General features: G+C 43.1%; 1 protein-coding gene across 1 annotated transcript in view; it reads left to right on the forward strand.

Annotated features, from left to right (window-relative positions):
- The window catches only part of cspg4 (chondroitin sulfate proteoglycan 4), a 69392-nt gene that overhangs the window by 24917 nt on the left and 26832 nt on the right, over positions 1-17643 (forward strand). Inside the window, exons 2-3 of the mRNA XM_035156382.2 lie at positions 12661-12824; positions 13990-17544. Of these exons, the coding sequence (XP_035012273.1) occupies positions 12661-12824; positions 13990-17544 (3719 nt within the window). The remainder of the gene's footprint in view (positions 1-12660; positions 12825-13989; positions 17545-17643) is intronic.

Raw genomic sequence — 17643 nt, forward strand, 5'->3', positions numbered from 1 at the left:
TTAAACTTCCCCACCCAGGATTTATCCTGCGCTGTGGTAACCAAGCCCAACAATTTTATCTTAAAAGTTAGAATCTAAAAGCGACTAAAGTTCCTTGAGGTGAAGTAATGGCTGTCAGCCAGATTAGAGGTGTTTAGACTTTGAGTAAAAGTGTCTGTGAACAGCTAATCTAAACAGTTCCGTCATCTCTGCATCTGTAAAGCCTCTGTTTAGGAAAAACTGCGACAGATGGCTGGAAGCAACGTCTCATTTTTTACCAGCAAGGTGAAATTTGGTGTGGCCATCATAGATTACACTGTTGGATTTCGCTGTTGCCACATGTGTACACATCACATCTGCCAAAGTTATGTACAGTAAACATTGGCTTGGGTCAGATGATGCATGTTGCCACGACGTCTCCTCAGGCTCACTGACAGGGCACCGAGTGGCCACTGTCAGTGAATGATCTGGCAGGGACGCAGGGGTTTTGTTTCCCCATAGGGCAATTTTGTCACCACATGTTTAAAGCGTTACTACAGATGTGGCATGAGCGCTTTGGCCCAACAAAACCAGTGTTTACATTTAATGTGTATTCCTATGTTTAAGCCTTATATGCCATGTGTAGACAGGAATGACTGAATAAAGAAGCTGAAGCTCGTTGTTTGCCACTTTCATCTTTGGACCAGCTGAACAAATCTGGTGGGCAGAATTTAAAGTGTGTTGCTGGTTCCTTCTTCTTCATGGGTGCTAGGGAGCTCTCGAGCAAATACCTTACCCTCCATCATACTGTTCACTTCTAGGTATGTGTATGTCTTTGTGGTGTAGGGCGTTCCTGGAAAAAGCCATTCACGCTCAGTTAATCTACTCTGTTTAAAGAAAGGACAAATCCTCACATCAGACAACAGTCCCTTCTTAGTGTCTTTTCAAATAATCATTACTATTTTGACTTTTAAGATATATGCACAAGGGATATTCTCCATCTTGTCCTATGTTCTAAAATTAGTCATACATTTCATCTGTAGGTTATGGTTAACAAGTCACTCTCCTGACAAAAGTAAACTAATACAAAACTCAAACATAAATCATTAATAAAAACCATTAAATGTATCAGTGGTATCTGCTCAGAATCAGAGTGTGGTAAAAAGTAGAGAGAGTCTTTTTCAAGTTCCAATCTCCAGGGACTTCTCCTCATGTCTACTACCAGCGACCAGCATTTTCCACTGAAACCAGTTCTATCCATCTTCAAGTCAGTTCCTCAATAATGAAACCAAACCTTCCAATTTGTGGGGAAATGAAATGGACTTATAATGTGGCGCTAGAACAGTGGAGTGCTGTTCAAGCTGTTACGCAGTGTTCCCGGGCTTTCCATGCTCGGCACTGTTTATTTTGGGCAGAAAATGGTGGGCAAAGACAGAGTGAGAGTAGAATAGAGGGGCAGGAAAAGGTGTTGGTGGGAGGGCTGGGGTGGGGTTGCTGCTCTCAACTTCTGCTGAATGAGAGTTGAGCTGGAGTGCCAGGGTAGACTGGGTGGAGCAGGGCGGGCCTCCTCAACGGTAGCCTGGTGGAAAACGGTTGTGCGAATGGCGCAAGACATTGTGGGCTGACTCAGCCGGTAGACCGAGGAGGAATTACCGTCGGGGTTGTTAGACGCCTAACTCATGGTGGTGTGTGTGTGTGTATGTGTGATGAGTGCATGGCTAAGTTTATGTTTGCACCATGTACTTCTCTTTGTGGGTGTGTGCACTGGCATGGTTTAGATTACGCTGGTTAATGGAAGGGTTGAGCAAGCATCTGGATAAAGCATTTATTTAAGAAAGCATAGTTCAGTGGAGTGAAGCAGGAGAGAAGTGTCTCCAGGGTTTGGGGTGAGGGGTGAGGGGGTGAGCTGAAGGAGGTGGTGGAGGTTCTGGTGGGGGGGCAGTCTGAGCTGAACAGGGTCAGTCTGGTAGTGTGTGCGTTCAGCTGGTTCTCATTATGGGGCTAATGTGACACTCTGATCTTAAACACAGAATGACTTTGCAGACCCTAGTTAAAGCCGGATATGGGTTTTGAGAGGCCCCTTCACTGCAGCTTCTGTATCACAGTTGTACTCCTTGGACTGGGGGCCTCATTTACAGAGAGGGCCTCCATATCTGATTTGGTCATGAAAGAGTGTGTAGTTATGTAGCTTGAAAGTGGTGTGAAATCCACTCGTGCCTCCAGGCATTAGATCAATGTGAGGTTTAAATAAGGTGAGAAACATATTTAATGCTCAATATTTATGCAGAGTTTTAAACTGAATTCAACATCAACCAAGGCTGGGAAGTAATGTGAACTATAGGCTAATCTATGCTGCCTTTTTACTTACGAGAAGAGATACTCCAGTTTCAACCAATGCAACCATCGCCGCCCACATGGTTTTGTGAGTCATTTACTTTGGCATGGTTGTGAGGCAATACATCCAAGAGAGGGCAGCACAGAGTCAAGAGTACCTGACAACATACATTGGTTTGGTGCAGGACTGGTGATAATGTATCGATTAAAAAACGATTGTCCCTGTGCCCCGGCGCAGTGACATCACATAGATGCCTGTGGTGTTTTACCAACTTGCAAAGCCTTTCCTCAAAAAGTTCAGCCATAGTTGACATTTCTTCCTCATGTCCTAACATTGTCTCACTTAACCTATTGGCTACAACACGCCGACAATTTACAGCGGTGTTACTCTGTTTCGTCTTTATCCGTAAAATTTCAGAAACTGTACGAATATGGACGAAATAAACGGGCAGTACAGAGAGAAGGCTCCATCTGTTTACATGAGCCTTATGGGAGTATCGAAAGGTGTCCGATGTTCTGAACGCTTACCTTGGAATAATGCTAATGCAAGGTGTTGGTCTGGCTATTGGGAGCAATTTGGGGTTTATTGTCCGGTTTATGAACATTCTGACTCGGCAACCAGACACTACAGAGTGAACCACTGATCTTAATGGACATCCTGCTGAAACCAAAAATTATGTCGAAAAACCTTTTTAGAGTGAGCTACCAAAAAAAGTGTAGTTTTGTCGTCCGCTCCAAGTATCGAGTATCACATCAGCACAAGTATGAAAATATTTTATTCACAACTTTGGCTGTAAAAATCTACAAATCTTTAAGCATCTTTAACAAAGTGGGACCCGAGCGAGCGATAAAGACAAAAAGGAGATAAAACAAAAATAGAGAGCATCAGTAAATTTATTAGACCTGTCTAGGAACCCCTGCAGCAGCCAAGCCCAACTTAAACACAATCTCTATCAAGTGTTCCCCTGCACCGGACCCCAGCTGAGGGAGGTTTCTCAGAGTCCGAGTCCTAAATCTCTTCCCTTGTGTTGACGTTTAAGTGGAATGATTTATGACAGTGAATTGCTACTCAGCAAAGTGTTTTCCAGCCCACTGCAAAGCCAATGTCATGCTGATAATTAGTGGTGGAGTGACTGATGCCTGCACTCGTATTCGTAACAACAGATCATAAGGGCACTGTGAGTGAACGCTAACTGGAGCTGTTGATACGTCAGAAATCGGTGTTAACGGTGAATGAATCTGGCCTGGTCACAATCAGAGTAAAATAAATTGAATTATACGTTTTCAATAGCCCAGCTAAAAAACTTGTGATGAGACAAAACCATAGCACTGTCAAGTGCTCTCTGCTCATTTATACTTAAAGTCATGACAGTTCTAATCAGTGTCAGACATTCTCAAGAGTGTGCAACATCATAACCAGTTGTATCTAAGAAGGAAACAATAAATTCAACCGAATAACTGCTGGGAACAATTTTTAAAAAGTGCAGTATTTTGACATAAAGTGATGTGCCCGGTATTGAAGAGGAGTATTTCGATCACGACACAGAGACAGTGGCTGAATCAAGAATGTGTGACTCTTCATTTCAAAGCTGGAAAACCTCAACCTCAGAACTAAAGAAGTGATCTGCTCCACTGAAAATCTATCTTTTGACCATCAAATATTTATGCTCTTCTCAATATGAGAAGATCAATACCACTTTTATGTTGGTACAATACGTATGGAGCTGGAGCCTGGAGGCGTTTAGCTTAGCTTGCTACGCTCTTCACCCAGAAAAAAGTAGAGCATGTAACTCCACCTAAAAGCCCAATTTGTTGAACATAGTTTTGAACTTTTTCTCTTTCCACCTGTTACCTGTCTTTATGCTAAGCTAGCCCAGCTAATTGCTTTAAGCTGTAAGGAGCTGGAGTCCAGCATTAGTTCAGACATGAAAGCAGTCAGTCATCTCATTGAACTCTTGGTAGCAAATAAGTGAATTTCCTAGCATTCTCAATCTAAGCCGTAAATGTCAAGCAGCAATTCATCATCCTGGATCTCTTCTGCACAGATCCAACAATTTGTGCCCAAACCGGAAAGACATAGAAATATTATACGTGATCCAGATTCATCTATCCTTTAAAAGCTGTGACCCAGACCTGTGCAGGACTTAGAAACACTGGACCCAAATGCCACAATACACAAAGAGGCGATCAGCAGCGATTTGCCATCTGATTGCATCAACAAGTTAACATGAATTCACAGGGAGTCGAATCAAACTTTGTGATTTTTCCTAATGTAATGTTAGCAGCCTTCTCCCCTGTGCCCGGCCTTGATGCAAATTAATCCAATCTCCAAGAAAGTTATAAAATACACCCAAATATTCTGTAATACCTCGCTCACTGATTGGTAATAGAACCGGACCCGACACGGATGAGATGATAACTGTATGATACGTGGATCTGAACCACAGGTCCCAGGTCAGGCCCCAGGTCCTACAGTTTAGGTGTATCCGTGAAGAACACTAGTTTAAAATGATAAACAAACTGTAAAATGATGCAAATAGAACACAGCATCTGCAGTATAGATGAATAAATATGTATTTACATATAACACATTGGAATTGCCCAAGGATGCAGAAGCACAGGATTTTGCTCATATTGCCTGAAAGTCTAAAGTTTAAAGATGTTTAAGTTGCCAGTACTAACGTTGGATAACTTGATCAAGATGCTTCCTGCATGTATCGGCTACAAGGTTTAAGCAGTATTTCATCATACTTTTAAACATACCTTCAAATGATTCATGAACGCCATCCTGAAGTTTCTTCTCTCTTCTCTTCCCTTGCCTTTTTGTTGCCATTCTTTTAAAAATTGTCACAGCTGTGTTAACATCATGCTTCCAGGCAGATGCAAGCCATGGGGGAGATAGAGCACCATAATTCATTTTATTATTTAGAGCACTGTATATGATCTTATGTATATGATCTTTTACTGCCTATAGTGGTCTAAAATCTGCCTATTGTAGTTGTGCTTCATCTTTAATTTAAATAGTTCATCATTATGATTTATGGTTTTTGGACACCCCACTGCACATCATGCACTTGTACTTGGCAGGGGAACCGCTTATAATCGGAATGTAAGCAGGAAAGTCATAAAAAGATATAAGCTATACATGACAGAACAGAAAATGTGCACATCTGGGAAATTGGAATGGGCTGTTTTACTGAACTGCATCCTAGTAAAATTAGGGGATGATGATGATGATGATGATGATGATGATGATGATGATGATGATGATGATGATGATCACCACTAATTAAAACTACAGCTTTACCAATTAATAGGAGCTGTCACACTTAAAATTGGTGGCCTGAAATAACCAACATTACAATAATTTAGTTTCGTCACCCATGCTAATCAGTGCACATAACAACAGGACACAGAACCTCTGTGCTCTTACGCTTTGTGTTGACATTGTAAATATTAGAGACTTAAGTGGCTGCACTTAACTGCCAGCTAATTTCCGGCTGCTCTTACTTTGGGCCATCCGTGCTGTAGAAATGGAACAAAGCCAGATCAGTCTACCCAGTCATGCATCACATGCTGTGCTCTCAGTTTATTCTCTAACCTTTAGTAGCCTCTGCAGGATAATTAAAAAATCCGTCATTGACCTTAAATTTGATTTCAAAATAAGATGCAGTGTAAAGGGGCAAAAGCACAGCAACAATTTTTGTTCTGCAAGATGAGAAATTAATCAAGTCTTAGCCTTAAAAGTATGGACTCTATTAGGTTGCTATTGCTATTTGACTTACTGTCCTCTGTCCTCTGGTCTCTCCCTTGACATGCTGCTCTACCTACTTTTCACATGGTGAGATCTCACACAGGAATTCATTACCGGTATGTTAAAATGTCCTTCAGCCCAGTCTATAAACAGTGCTGCTTGAGCTGAGGGAAAACAGAGAAAGTCACAGCTAAACGTGTAAAGAATCACTTGTTAGAACATTTCTTGCATGGCATCAGTCTATGGTAAAAGAAAGTGTGCGTGTGTGTGTGTTAGTGAGTTTAGAGGGGGTCAGATGGTGTGAGTAGGGATATAGGTTGAAATGGAACCAGGGGGGGGTTGGTCTTCTGATGTCACAGGGGAGATTATTTTAACAGGACCCACCCACTGGGACCTTGGCAGTTGATGGCTTCCGTAGCTCGGCTGGGCTGACAGAGGCACGCTTTGTACGAGCGGCTCATAAACTACAGCAGAGTCCTGAGTCACCACAATGCTTCTGTTCATGGCTGTGTTTGTCTTACAATTTTGTTAGGTGAGTGAGATCATCAGTCCCAAGTCATTATGACCGGCGAGTTCTCTTAGTTGAGCGCCATGAGCCAACAAGCTGAATTCGTCACACGCCGTATTCGGCAGGAGTAGTGAGTTGTATGGAAAGACATTTGCCCCTGTAGCTGAAGCCTGACGTTGAAAATTGGAGAACGTGCAGTTGTGTAGTTTTGCAAAAGCTCAAATTCGCTGGTTCCATGAAATACAGTACAGCACAGTGAACATGGACCTGAAATGCAGCCAAGATTTGATGGAAATATTTTCACTGGCAACCGTACAAGGGTGTACAGACGGTTAAGACGAATTTATGGAGAGTTTCTGAAGTATAAATCAGGACTTTTCTTCCCCCAACCGATTTGATTGGATTGGAAGCTAAACTCCTATAACCTGATCCCTTTTCCTCAGTTTTTTCTCTCGTCAGTCTGTCTGTGTCTTTTTGTATCTACAAATGTCATTAGCCCTGCAACAATCCCTCTCATTTCCTTTCTTTCGTCGTCCATCCATCCAAAAAAACAGGCTCTTTTCATTCACTTTGTGTGGAAACACAGCCTTTCAGAACCCCGCTCATTAACGGCACAAACCCAGACAACACTGAGTCCTTCACATCCTTCCTTTCCCTCCCTTTTCTCACAGGTCCATTTTCCTTTTAGATGCTGAAATTACATTACACTGCCATTCTCCTTTCACGGGGAAAGGTCATAATTTCTCGCTGCTGCCGCCACCCCTTGTCTGTTGTGTAAGTGAGAGTTTTACAGAGAGAGAACCTGACAAGTTTTAATTATTGCCAGAGTTGGGGCAACCCGCTGTGGCTCCACAAGCCCATTTTCTTTGTATTGTAGTGCTTCACTCTGGCTAGCATTGGAATGACTCAGATGCAGAAGTAGATGGGGATTTGAAAGGGGGCTAAAAAGATGCTATGTATGCTTTTACACTGACATAGCCCTGGTCTGAGAAATGGCTCCATTAAGCCTGTAAAAGTGTGTCCCTGGGGACTTCTGAGAAGTCAGTGGGGAAGGAGGGGGTCCTTATAAAGCAGTGCTGTCAAGGTATGTAGAGTTGTGGCTCTGCTCTCTGCTGTTTAACAGTGCTGGAGTTAGCAGTATTTTTTTACTGCTGCGTACAAAGTCTGGTCTGTAAACATGAACACTTCCTTTTAAGAGCAGCTCGCGTGCTGTAATTAGTGTGGGAATATCAATTGTTGAAAAGACGCTTATCCATTGTTCATAGTAGCGTAGGTGGTTGGTCATTCACATTTACATTGATCTGAATTTACACACAGTTGATTAGCAAATATTAACTGAATGGGCAATGCTTACAGCTAAATGGTTTTCGAATAGTTAGAATTGAACGACACACTCTACAGTATGGTAGCCACTGGCCACAAGAATGATCTGGCAACTTTGTCTACTATACACCGTGACTATTAATTTGTACATAGATTGTGTTCAGTGGAAGCATTTACTCATGTTCATTCAAAGCAGGAAGGTCAGATGGAAGTGGAAAGGGCGGATGGTGGGCAGGCGTAAAGCCAAGGATTCATGGTTTTGTTTAGGTACATCATTTAAATCTGAGGAAACTTGATTTTCACGCCCCATCTTGTAAGTCAAGTCACTACAAGACATATAAATATTAAAGCTAAGGTTGGTATGTTGTTTCTGAAACACCTTTTATTTTATGGTTTGAAATCCTCTTCAAGTCCCGGTAGCCATCAATAAATCAAAAAAACTAAAAAGTAACCATCTGTGGCCCTCGCCGAATGAAATGATTGGCTGGCGTACCTGTTTGTAACGGGTTGATCTGCCAGCCTACACGCTAGGGGTGAGTACCGTTCACATTTGACGGTACATGGAATTCAGTATATGTATCCAAAAGTATTTTGTTTTTGTACTTTACTCCCTCTGTATAACAAAAAAATGTCTGACCTTCACCAGGAGGAGGCGTGATCACTTTAAAAGGTTTCCGCTTTGACCACAATGTTACTGAAACAATCTCACATACTGTTTGCTGATTAAGCATGCTAGTTACAGGCGGTAAAGCACTTCGAGTGGACATCAAGACTAGAAAAGTGCTATATGAATACAGACCATTTAGTTAGGCAGCCAGTGGCTCAGACTCACGTCACATTAGTACAAATGGTAGGTTGACGTCATATTACACACAGTGAGAAAAGGGTTTTTCCTGCATAGAGAATTACGAGTTAAGTTTCAAAATTCAAAATTCTAGTACAGTGGAAAACCACTTATAGTAGTAGTAATTGTCCCGGGCCAAAGTCATCACTATAAGCGATTGATTACTATAAAAGATTGTGTAGCTTCTGTATGATAGTCCCACAACTTGAGAGATAGGTAATGCCCCCCCCCCACACACACACTGACTTAATTGCTCACGTCTCTCTCTCTCTCTCTCTCTCTCTCTCTCTCTCTCTCTCTCATGATCAATACTTTTCTTTAATAAGTCAAATCTTTCTTCATAGCTGCACATTCATTCATAATTCAGCTCGTCTCTCACGCTGACACACACACACACACACACACACAAACAGTGTAATCGGACATGTGTAAACTGGGAGTGGATGGGATGTATTGGTTTCATTTTTTCAAAGTGAAAACAGCCCACATGCTCATCAAGGTAATAACCAAGTTGCCACATGGTAAATACAATTACACCCTAAAAAGCTCTCCAATTCTATCCATGGCTAACAACACCCTATCCTTTATATAATTATATCCAGAAGGCCTGTTGTAGTCGACACAGCCCAGCAAAGGAAACAAATGACCAACATAACCACTATTTATAGTGAAGCTAACCGTGGTTTAACCATGGGTTATGCCAGTAGGTGGTTTGTTTGGATTCCAGTCCATGTTTCCATGGTGAAATTGTAGTAGAGAAACACACAGTTGGTATCTTTGCTTCTGTATAACATCAACAAGCAACTTTTAAAGAAGACGTCTATTATTTAGTATTGTGCGTTACTCTGTTTCTATTCACACTAACATCACTCACTAGACTAGATTTTAAATTTTACACCTCTTAAATAATGTAAACTGTAAGATATGTGATTTAAGTGTTTTCTTTAGTGAGACGTGCAGATACAGAAGTGAAACTCAGCATCCTAAAGGCTGGTCTGCCCAGCGCAGCTTCACACACACTAAAAATATGACTGAGGTGACTCTGACTCATCGGCACAGACGAGTCACAGGACACGAAGTCAAATGAATGTCTCCAATCTTCCTGCACTTGTGGTCAGTGCGTCTCTCTTCCCCATAGCATTTCCGGACATGTGTTGCTAGATTGAGACCTAAAGAGGCTGGAGAAGAGGAGGAGGAGGAAAGGGAAAGAAAGACAACAGGGTAATTCATTCTGTCGTCGATGAAAGAGAGGAAGACTCCGTTTCCTCAAAGCGTTATAAATACAAGCACAGTCAGTCATCAAATTATAGCCATCTGCACTGGCCCGAGACCAGGATTCTGCTTGACGCACAATAAAGCAGTGTGAGGAGGGGTGTGGTAGCTTCAGGGGATCAGAGACTGCCCTTTTAGATGGTTAAACCTCCACACACAGACTGACACCAACTATGGCAGCAGCTTCACAGCTCGAGATTACGCTCTTAAGAAGCAGGCATGATTCTTTACAGATAATGACGCCGTGTCAGCGAAATCACCTCCGCTAGATCCCATCTGCACCGCATCACAAGTCCCTGGAAGGTGGAGAATACAGCTAAGTGTAATGTTGAAGCAGGAAACACGAGGCTTGTGATTCACAGTCCTGTTTTCAATAGCCCCTCATGACTGATTTTCTTTCATCCAGTACGTGTGATTCCCTCTTTGCATACACCTGTAAGACAGTGTGAACACAGGAGCCATTTAAGTGAATGTGCAGAGACAAGATGAGTGTCACAAAGCAGCAGCAGCATATTGAAAATGTGCTTTTTCCAACATGAAGCCTTTTCTATTCTATACAGAGCTTTACACGGCTTAGCCGGGGAACTAATGAATTCCAGGTCCAGGTACACTGCCGCGCAAAGCCATTGTGTGTATCATTAGAAGATGTGCTCCTTTTTCCTCAAGGCAACAGCAGCTAGCTGAATTTGAACCAGAAAATCCCTGGGCAGAATTGTCTTGGCATCGCTCTCTCCTTCAGCTTTTTATCCCCATGCTCAGTGAACAATCCAGCAAAAGCTCAGGTTTAAGAACAATGAAGCTCACTGCGATTTTCTTTGTTAATGCAATTGCCTGTAAGAAAAGATTCTGTTCCCCTATTTTTCAGCCTCAGCCCGAAGGCCGCGAAGCAATTAGCATTAGTCTTTTCTTTGAAATATCTTACCAGAGATGGTGCCATTACAGCCCCATGCACAGTCACCAGCAGCGCAGAACAATAGCCTCTGAAAAGTGAATGATGTGCAACTGTGATCATTTAGTTTGACCCAGTATAATACAAGTAATATATACACGTTCTGCTTCATCCTCAATTTGATTTAACAAGAAGCATCTCATTGCTTCAGTTTTGCAACTTTTCTCTCATTTCTCTCAGTTCATTTGTTCCCTGTGATATTTATTTCTGCGAGCCACCAACATGGTGTTTCTGTGGCTGCAGTTTATAAACAAACGTCTGTGTATGTCTGGCCCCGTGCTGAGGCCGTTCATCACGGACTTTGTTCATAACAGAGAAGCCTTGAAACCAAAAGCCTCATAGCCTCATAGCCTCATAGTGAAATCACAAACGCACAGGCGCGATGATAAAAGCCCCGCGTTCATCCTTGTTGACATCAAAATGATTATCTTTGTCTACATTTCTCGTGCTTGTTGAAGATCTGCGATGGAAGGGTTGGCTTACAGGATGAGAAACCACAGGACAAATGTACCCTTCAGTGTTTTGACGTTGGCAGCGTGGCATTAATGCAGATGCAACACAGACACACTCTGCCCTTTGAAGCCTCACACACACACGCACACATTTGCTCTCACATGGACACCTTTCGAACAGACTCTCGAGAAAATGCTTTCTCCATTTATAGCTACTCGTTCATGGGAAAGTGGTCCCAAACTTTTGAACCTCTGTATGAATGTGAACATTTATTATCTTATTTTCTCCTCCTCTATTTTCTGACTCATGTCTTAGAGGTTATTTTGAGAGATTTATGCCGAGTGGCATCAAGCTGCCATGCTGGGCAACTGGACGCTGGTGTTGATTTTGAGGGAATATTTTGGCCTTCATGAACTCATAGGAATGTTCTAAGTTTGACACAGCAGTGTCTCTCTCTGCGCCGTTATTCCAAATATTACAGACTGCCTTCTTTGCTGCTTTCCAATGGGTTTCTGTGTCTTGAACTGCTACCCCAAAGAGGGTGAGTGGGTGGCAAATGGAAAGCCCCCTTTCTATATCCCTTGGATAGGGCTGTGGAAAACCCATGCCGAGGAAAGAGGGTCTTGGAAGTGGTCCAGTTTAATCTGGGAGCATGTGCACTCGGAAAAAATTTACTTCCTGTGGTTCACACTTTGTCGAGGGTGCCTGACAGCACAGTCCGAGGCAGGTGGCTGAATTTGCATATCATTGGAAATTAGACAGCTCAAGCCTGGGAAATCCTGCACCCCAAGTCTCTATATGCCCGGAAAACGTCCACAGGGGTAATGACTGATGTCTCAGTGAGAGAATCCCTTTGCGGCCAGGGGAGCTCCACTTTAACCAGAGGCAGCTGGAAGACACCTGATAATACAGACATGAGTCCTGGGCAAGTTGTACTGTAATCTCATTTGTTTCTCAAACGTCCATGTTAGATTTCACAGAGTTGCCAGTCAGCAGTTGTATAATGAGTTTATATCAAACACAGGTGTCTTTTGGTGTTGTCCCCAGGTAGAGAGCTGAATGGAGGACATTTTCAAATCAGGCAGTTTTAGTTTTTGCAATAGTGCCTTTCTCGTCTAAATGACCCAAAAGGCAAAAGTGTGTGTGTGTTTTGCATCGTGTAAGATATTGTGAAAATCACAGATTTTTGCTGTTTTGATGTGGTAAAAGCATTGACTTCTGGGCAACCATGATACCTATTTCTGATAAACCTTTTCTCTTCACAGAGTCCTACTTTGGGGCCAGCCAGTGCAGTTTACACGTCATCCAAGATGTCTCCACTTTCCAACTGTCACTGCAGATTAAGACAAGTCGGAGGAGTGGGCTACTGCTCCTGGCTGCAGGGATGGAGGACTACCTATTTGTTGAGCTACAAAACGGGAAAATACAGGTGAGAGGTGAACAAACGGGTGTGGATTCTTTAATGTAGGCTGGACAGTCCCTAAAACTAAAAATATGGGACTTCGATTTTAGCTCAACTGATGGAGAGAGATCACAATGTCAATATTAGGGTTTTATTTTTCAACACTGTTCTTAAGAGAAACTACCTGAAGACAAAGAGACTTGAAAATTCCAAGAATAAAAGTAAAGGAGACTTATTATGATTTTTCAGTTTTTATCTTTCCCCTTGTATGTTAAATAGGTAGAACCGACTGGTCAATAGTCCGCCCAAAACTTTCACATGACATCGCAATGCACCACATTTGCATCATGCACGCCTAGTAGCCGGTCTGGCTCCCTAACAAAGCCAGATAAAGTGAGAGCATATTCCATTATTTCCTCAAACCTGGAAGCAGTTGACCAATCACAACAGAATGGGAGAGCTGGCCAATCAGAAGGGACTGGCCTTTATTGGTAGGGGGCTTTGAAGAGACCGATGGCTGAAAAGAGGCGATGCAGAAGCAATGTGAACATTAGAGCATGTAAACCTTTTCAAGTAATAAACCAGACTTAAATTATGAACCTGCATTTGAGCAGAATATGTCTCCTTTAAATAGAAGCTAAGAAGTGTTCACTAACTTTGACAATAGGAGGTAAGACAGCAGTTTCTTTTGTGCTAAACAGCTGCTTTCAAAAAACCAAGTTATAGCCCATATGGTGTTAGTTTACACACAGATGTCTTTTTCCTCCTGTCCCTTCATCTGTTTTTATCTGCAGAATATTTCCCTTTTTCCCTACAACTGACTGTGTACTGATTGTTTCATGGGAGTGATTAATATTGGATGTTATTGATGCGTGCTCTCCCTCCTGCATGTTCCATGTGGAGAGCCGAGTGTCTTCCTACTCGGCTCCTCACTGGACTCCTACAATGCACAAGCTTCATCTCCATTTTCTTGCAGCTGTAGGTTTTATAGTTCCCAATTATTCCAGCCTTCATCCCATCAGAGAGTATTTTTTTACACTAATTTACTGCAGCCTCCGGGCGCTTATGGGGCCCTGTGGTACATCATTACGTATTGATCCAGTGGCTGGGCATGGAGCGATTATGGATTTGATTACTGAAGTAGGTGTGTATTTAAGTCGTATATTAAATTTCCTTTTTTCCTTGTCTTAAGGCACGGATGAACTCGGGCTCTGGTGAGGTGATACTGTCCTCATCCCAAGGAGTACAGCTGAACAACCTCCTGGACCACAAAATCTCACTGACCCTGCAAGGTGGCAAACTCACCATGATAATTGATGAGCTCTTTCCAACATATGTTCCTGTGACCGACGATGGGGAACAGCTAAATATTGACTTGGGCATTTGGCTTGGAGGCACAGGAGACCTGGATGCTCCCTACCTCAGCAATGCCATTCCCCCTTTCCGGGGATGCATGACTGAGGTTAAATTTGAGTCTCATCAGTTTGATATTCTCAGCACAGCCTTTAAACAATGCCGCGACACAAAGGAGTCCTGCAGCAGTGAGTTTGAGGCTGGTGATGGCGAGGCAACAAGTTTCAGCACTCCTGATTCCTTTGTTTCTTTCCCCACCTGGAGCGGGGCTAGTGGCGCTCCGAGGGTCTTGGAGTTCCTAATGAAAACCACCATTGAGGATGCATTACTTGTTTTCCACCCTGGCAGAGACTCAGACTTCATTGCTATTGCTGTGATGAAAGGTTATCTCAAAGGTGTCCTGGACCTCGGCAGTGGCATGGAGGTACTGGAGAATACCCAGGTGCAGCTGGATGATGACCAGTGGCACAGAGTTAAGGTTCAGATCAGTCAGGATTCTTTTGTTATTAATGTAGATAGCCAGTCTTCCTCCCTCCCACTTGCCTCAACAGAACAACTGGACTTAGCAGGAAACCTGTATTTAGGAGGAATCCAGGGGAAAATGAAGGAAGTCTTTCGTGAAAGTGGGTCCTTGAATAGGGCAGAAGAGGAAATGACTGCTGAGTCCTTCATTGGTTGTTTGGGCGAAATCAAAGTAAATCAGAAGGACCGAAGCCTACAAGATGCTTTGGTGACGAAAGATGTTCACGTCAAATGCGAAGGAGACGACTATGACTACTCAAGTTATTATGATGTTGACGCAACTACAACTTCTCCCCCTGTCCGCATCCGATATGTCGACATGGACGAAACTGAACCACACTGCTACCCAACTGATGAAATGCCAGAGATATTCAGAAATGTAACAAAACTTCTTGATGTCACACCATTGCTTGTTCCTGAAGGTGGAGAAGTTTTTCTTGATATCAACAACCTAAGCCCTACATTTGACCTCAGTGTTGCAGGGATGCGTCAGTCAGACATTATCTTTACTCTCCAAAGTGATCCATGGTACGGCCTGGTTGATATGAACCTCAACACAAAACACACACAAAAGTTCACTCTACTGGATGTTGTTAATAAGAAAATTAAGTACATGCATGATGGAAATAATAGGCATGCAGATCAAATCCAAATAGAGGTGGTTACTCATAGTGATGGTTATCTTCCAGAATGTCTAAAAACTCCCCGTGATTATGTCCTCCCAGTTGAAATACTTCCTGTCAATGATATACCACAGCTTAGTGGAGGAGAAATCACCATCACTGAAAATGGCAGGACTCGTCTGAGCCCTAGCCTTATCAGAATTGTGGATTCTGACACCCGGTGTGACGAATTAGTAGTAACTGTGACCTCAGAGCCTTCCATGGAAGTTGGTTACCTTGAAAATGGTCAAAGGCCAGGAAGAAGCATCTCAGAATTCACATGCAGAGAATTGAAAGATGGACATATTTATTTTGTACATAGAGGGGGTAGTTCTGCTGGAATAACATTGGAAGTATCTGATGGACAGTCAGTAAGCCAGTCAACTACTTTAAAGTTGTCTGTAACACAGCCACATATGACTATTGTCACCAACACTGGCCTTCTCTTGCCTCAAGGAAGCAACTCGTCCATAGGTATCGAAACTCTGGCTGTTATCGCTCATCCTCGTAATGGAGATATCATGTATAACATTACACAACCTCTGCTATTTGGAGAACTACAGATTATGTCAAGTGATGGACTGTACAAGCAGGTTACAACTTTCCATCAGTCTGATCTGGATCAAAACCGCATAAGGTACGTCAGCACGGACTCAAGTGACCAGGAGGATATTGTTGTGGAGCGAATTCAGTTCGACACCCACTTGGGGCAGTTCTCCCTCTGGAACAACACCTTCTTAGTAAAGATCATGCCTGCACAAGTTAAAGTTTCTATCCTGGTTCCCTTGGAAATGGAGGCTGGTGAGGAGCAAACAATTGGACTCACGGAGCTTCAGGCTGAAGTGAAAGAGAAAAACCCAGATCCACAAACTGTAAAATACATCCTTGTCAAGCCCCCAACACTAGGAAGTCTCCTGATGTCAGATAAAGAGCTAGCTGAGGGTGATATGTTCACCCAGAAGGACATTATGGACAATACTATTAGTTACAGGGTCCGAGTGCAAAGAGCTGCAGATAGTATTGACCAATTTCAGTTTAGAGTTTTGGTTGAGGACCAATATTCTCCTCTATACACCTTCCCAATCAACATCCTTGCCAATGCAGATGCCCCTGTTCTGACCAATGAGAAGCTAGTTGTCTTGCAGGGTGCTGAGGAAACTCTGAACAAAAACTATCTTTGGATGCAGTCAGAGACTTCGACGGATTTTGTTTACCGCGTCTTACAAGGGCCAAAGAATGGACGACTGATAAGGGACTCCCCTGATGACCAGCCTAGATTTGAGGGGGCAATTAGAGTTTTCAGTAATGAAGACCTAAAACTTGACAGGCTTATTTACAAGCATGATGGCTCCGGGACAAGCAGTGATGAGTTCCATTTTTCAGCATTTGATCAAGGAGCAGAAAATTCTGAAGATCAGGAGGGAGTGAGTGGTGTTTTCAGATTATCAATTCAGACCAAGAACGAGCACGCTCCTGTGAGGGTCGTGGATAAAGTCTTCAACGTGGTCCGCTATGGTCAGCATCTGCTAACAACAGATGTGATCCAGTTCAAGGATGACGACTCGGGTTTCAATGACACCCAAATTGTTTACGCTCGTGAGGGAATCCTCTCAGGCAATATTGTTTCAGCGTCCAACCCATCACAGCCTCTTTTCCGTTTCACACAAGCTGACCTGCGAGACAAAAAGATTCTTTTTATTCACCATGGAGCCGATCGGGAACGCTTCTCACTCCAGGTGTCAGACGGCTACCACAAGACCACTGCGCTCCTAGACATCGAGGCTGGTGAGGCCTACCTACGAGTTGTGAACAACGCAATTATAGTCATCGACCATGGAAGCACCAAGACCCTTAACACCTCACTGCTGAGCGCTGACACCAACGTGGACATCAGAGATGACAGCGAGATCAATTTCCAGATCACTTCCCCACCAAGTGATGGCAGGATTATTGTGAGCGGGATTGAGGCTTCTACGTTCTCCCAGGAGGACCTCAAAAAAGGAGTTGTGTCATATGAGCATAATTATGAGAGTCTGAGGTCCAAGGACTCTTTCAGCTTCAGCGTCCAAGCACATGGTCACTCCGATGAGGGTACCTTCAGGATTAAAATATTCAAGCAAGGTTACCTCTCTGAGCCTGAGGTGATAACTAATAAGGTCATCATTTCCTATGAGGGAGAGCACACCATCATCAACCCGGATCATCTCAAGGTAATGTTTACTGGAGACCTTTGCACATAATCTAGAGCTCAAATATATTTTTCGCAACTTGTTTCAATGGACACAGTGAAGGAGAGATAGGAAATGGGG

Source organism: Hippoglossus stenolepis, chromosome 5 (assembly GCF_022539355.2).
Source record: "Hippoglossus stenolepis isolate QCI-W04-F060 chromosome 5, HSTE1.2, whole genome shotgun sequence".
NCBI classification, from domain to species: domain Eukaryota; kingdom Metazoa; phylum Chordata; class Actinopteri; order Pleuronectiformes; family Pleuronectidae; genus Hippoglossus; species Hippoglossus stenolepis.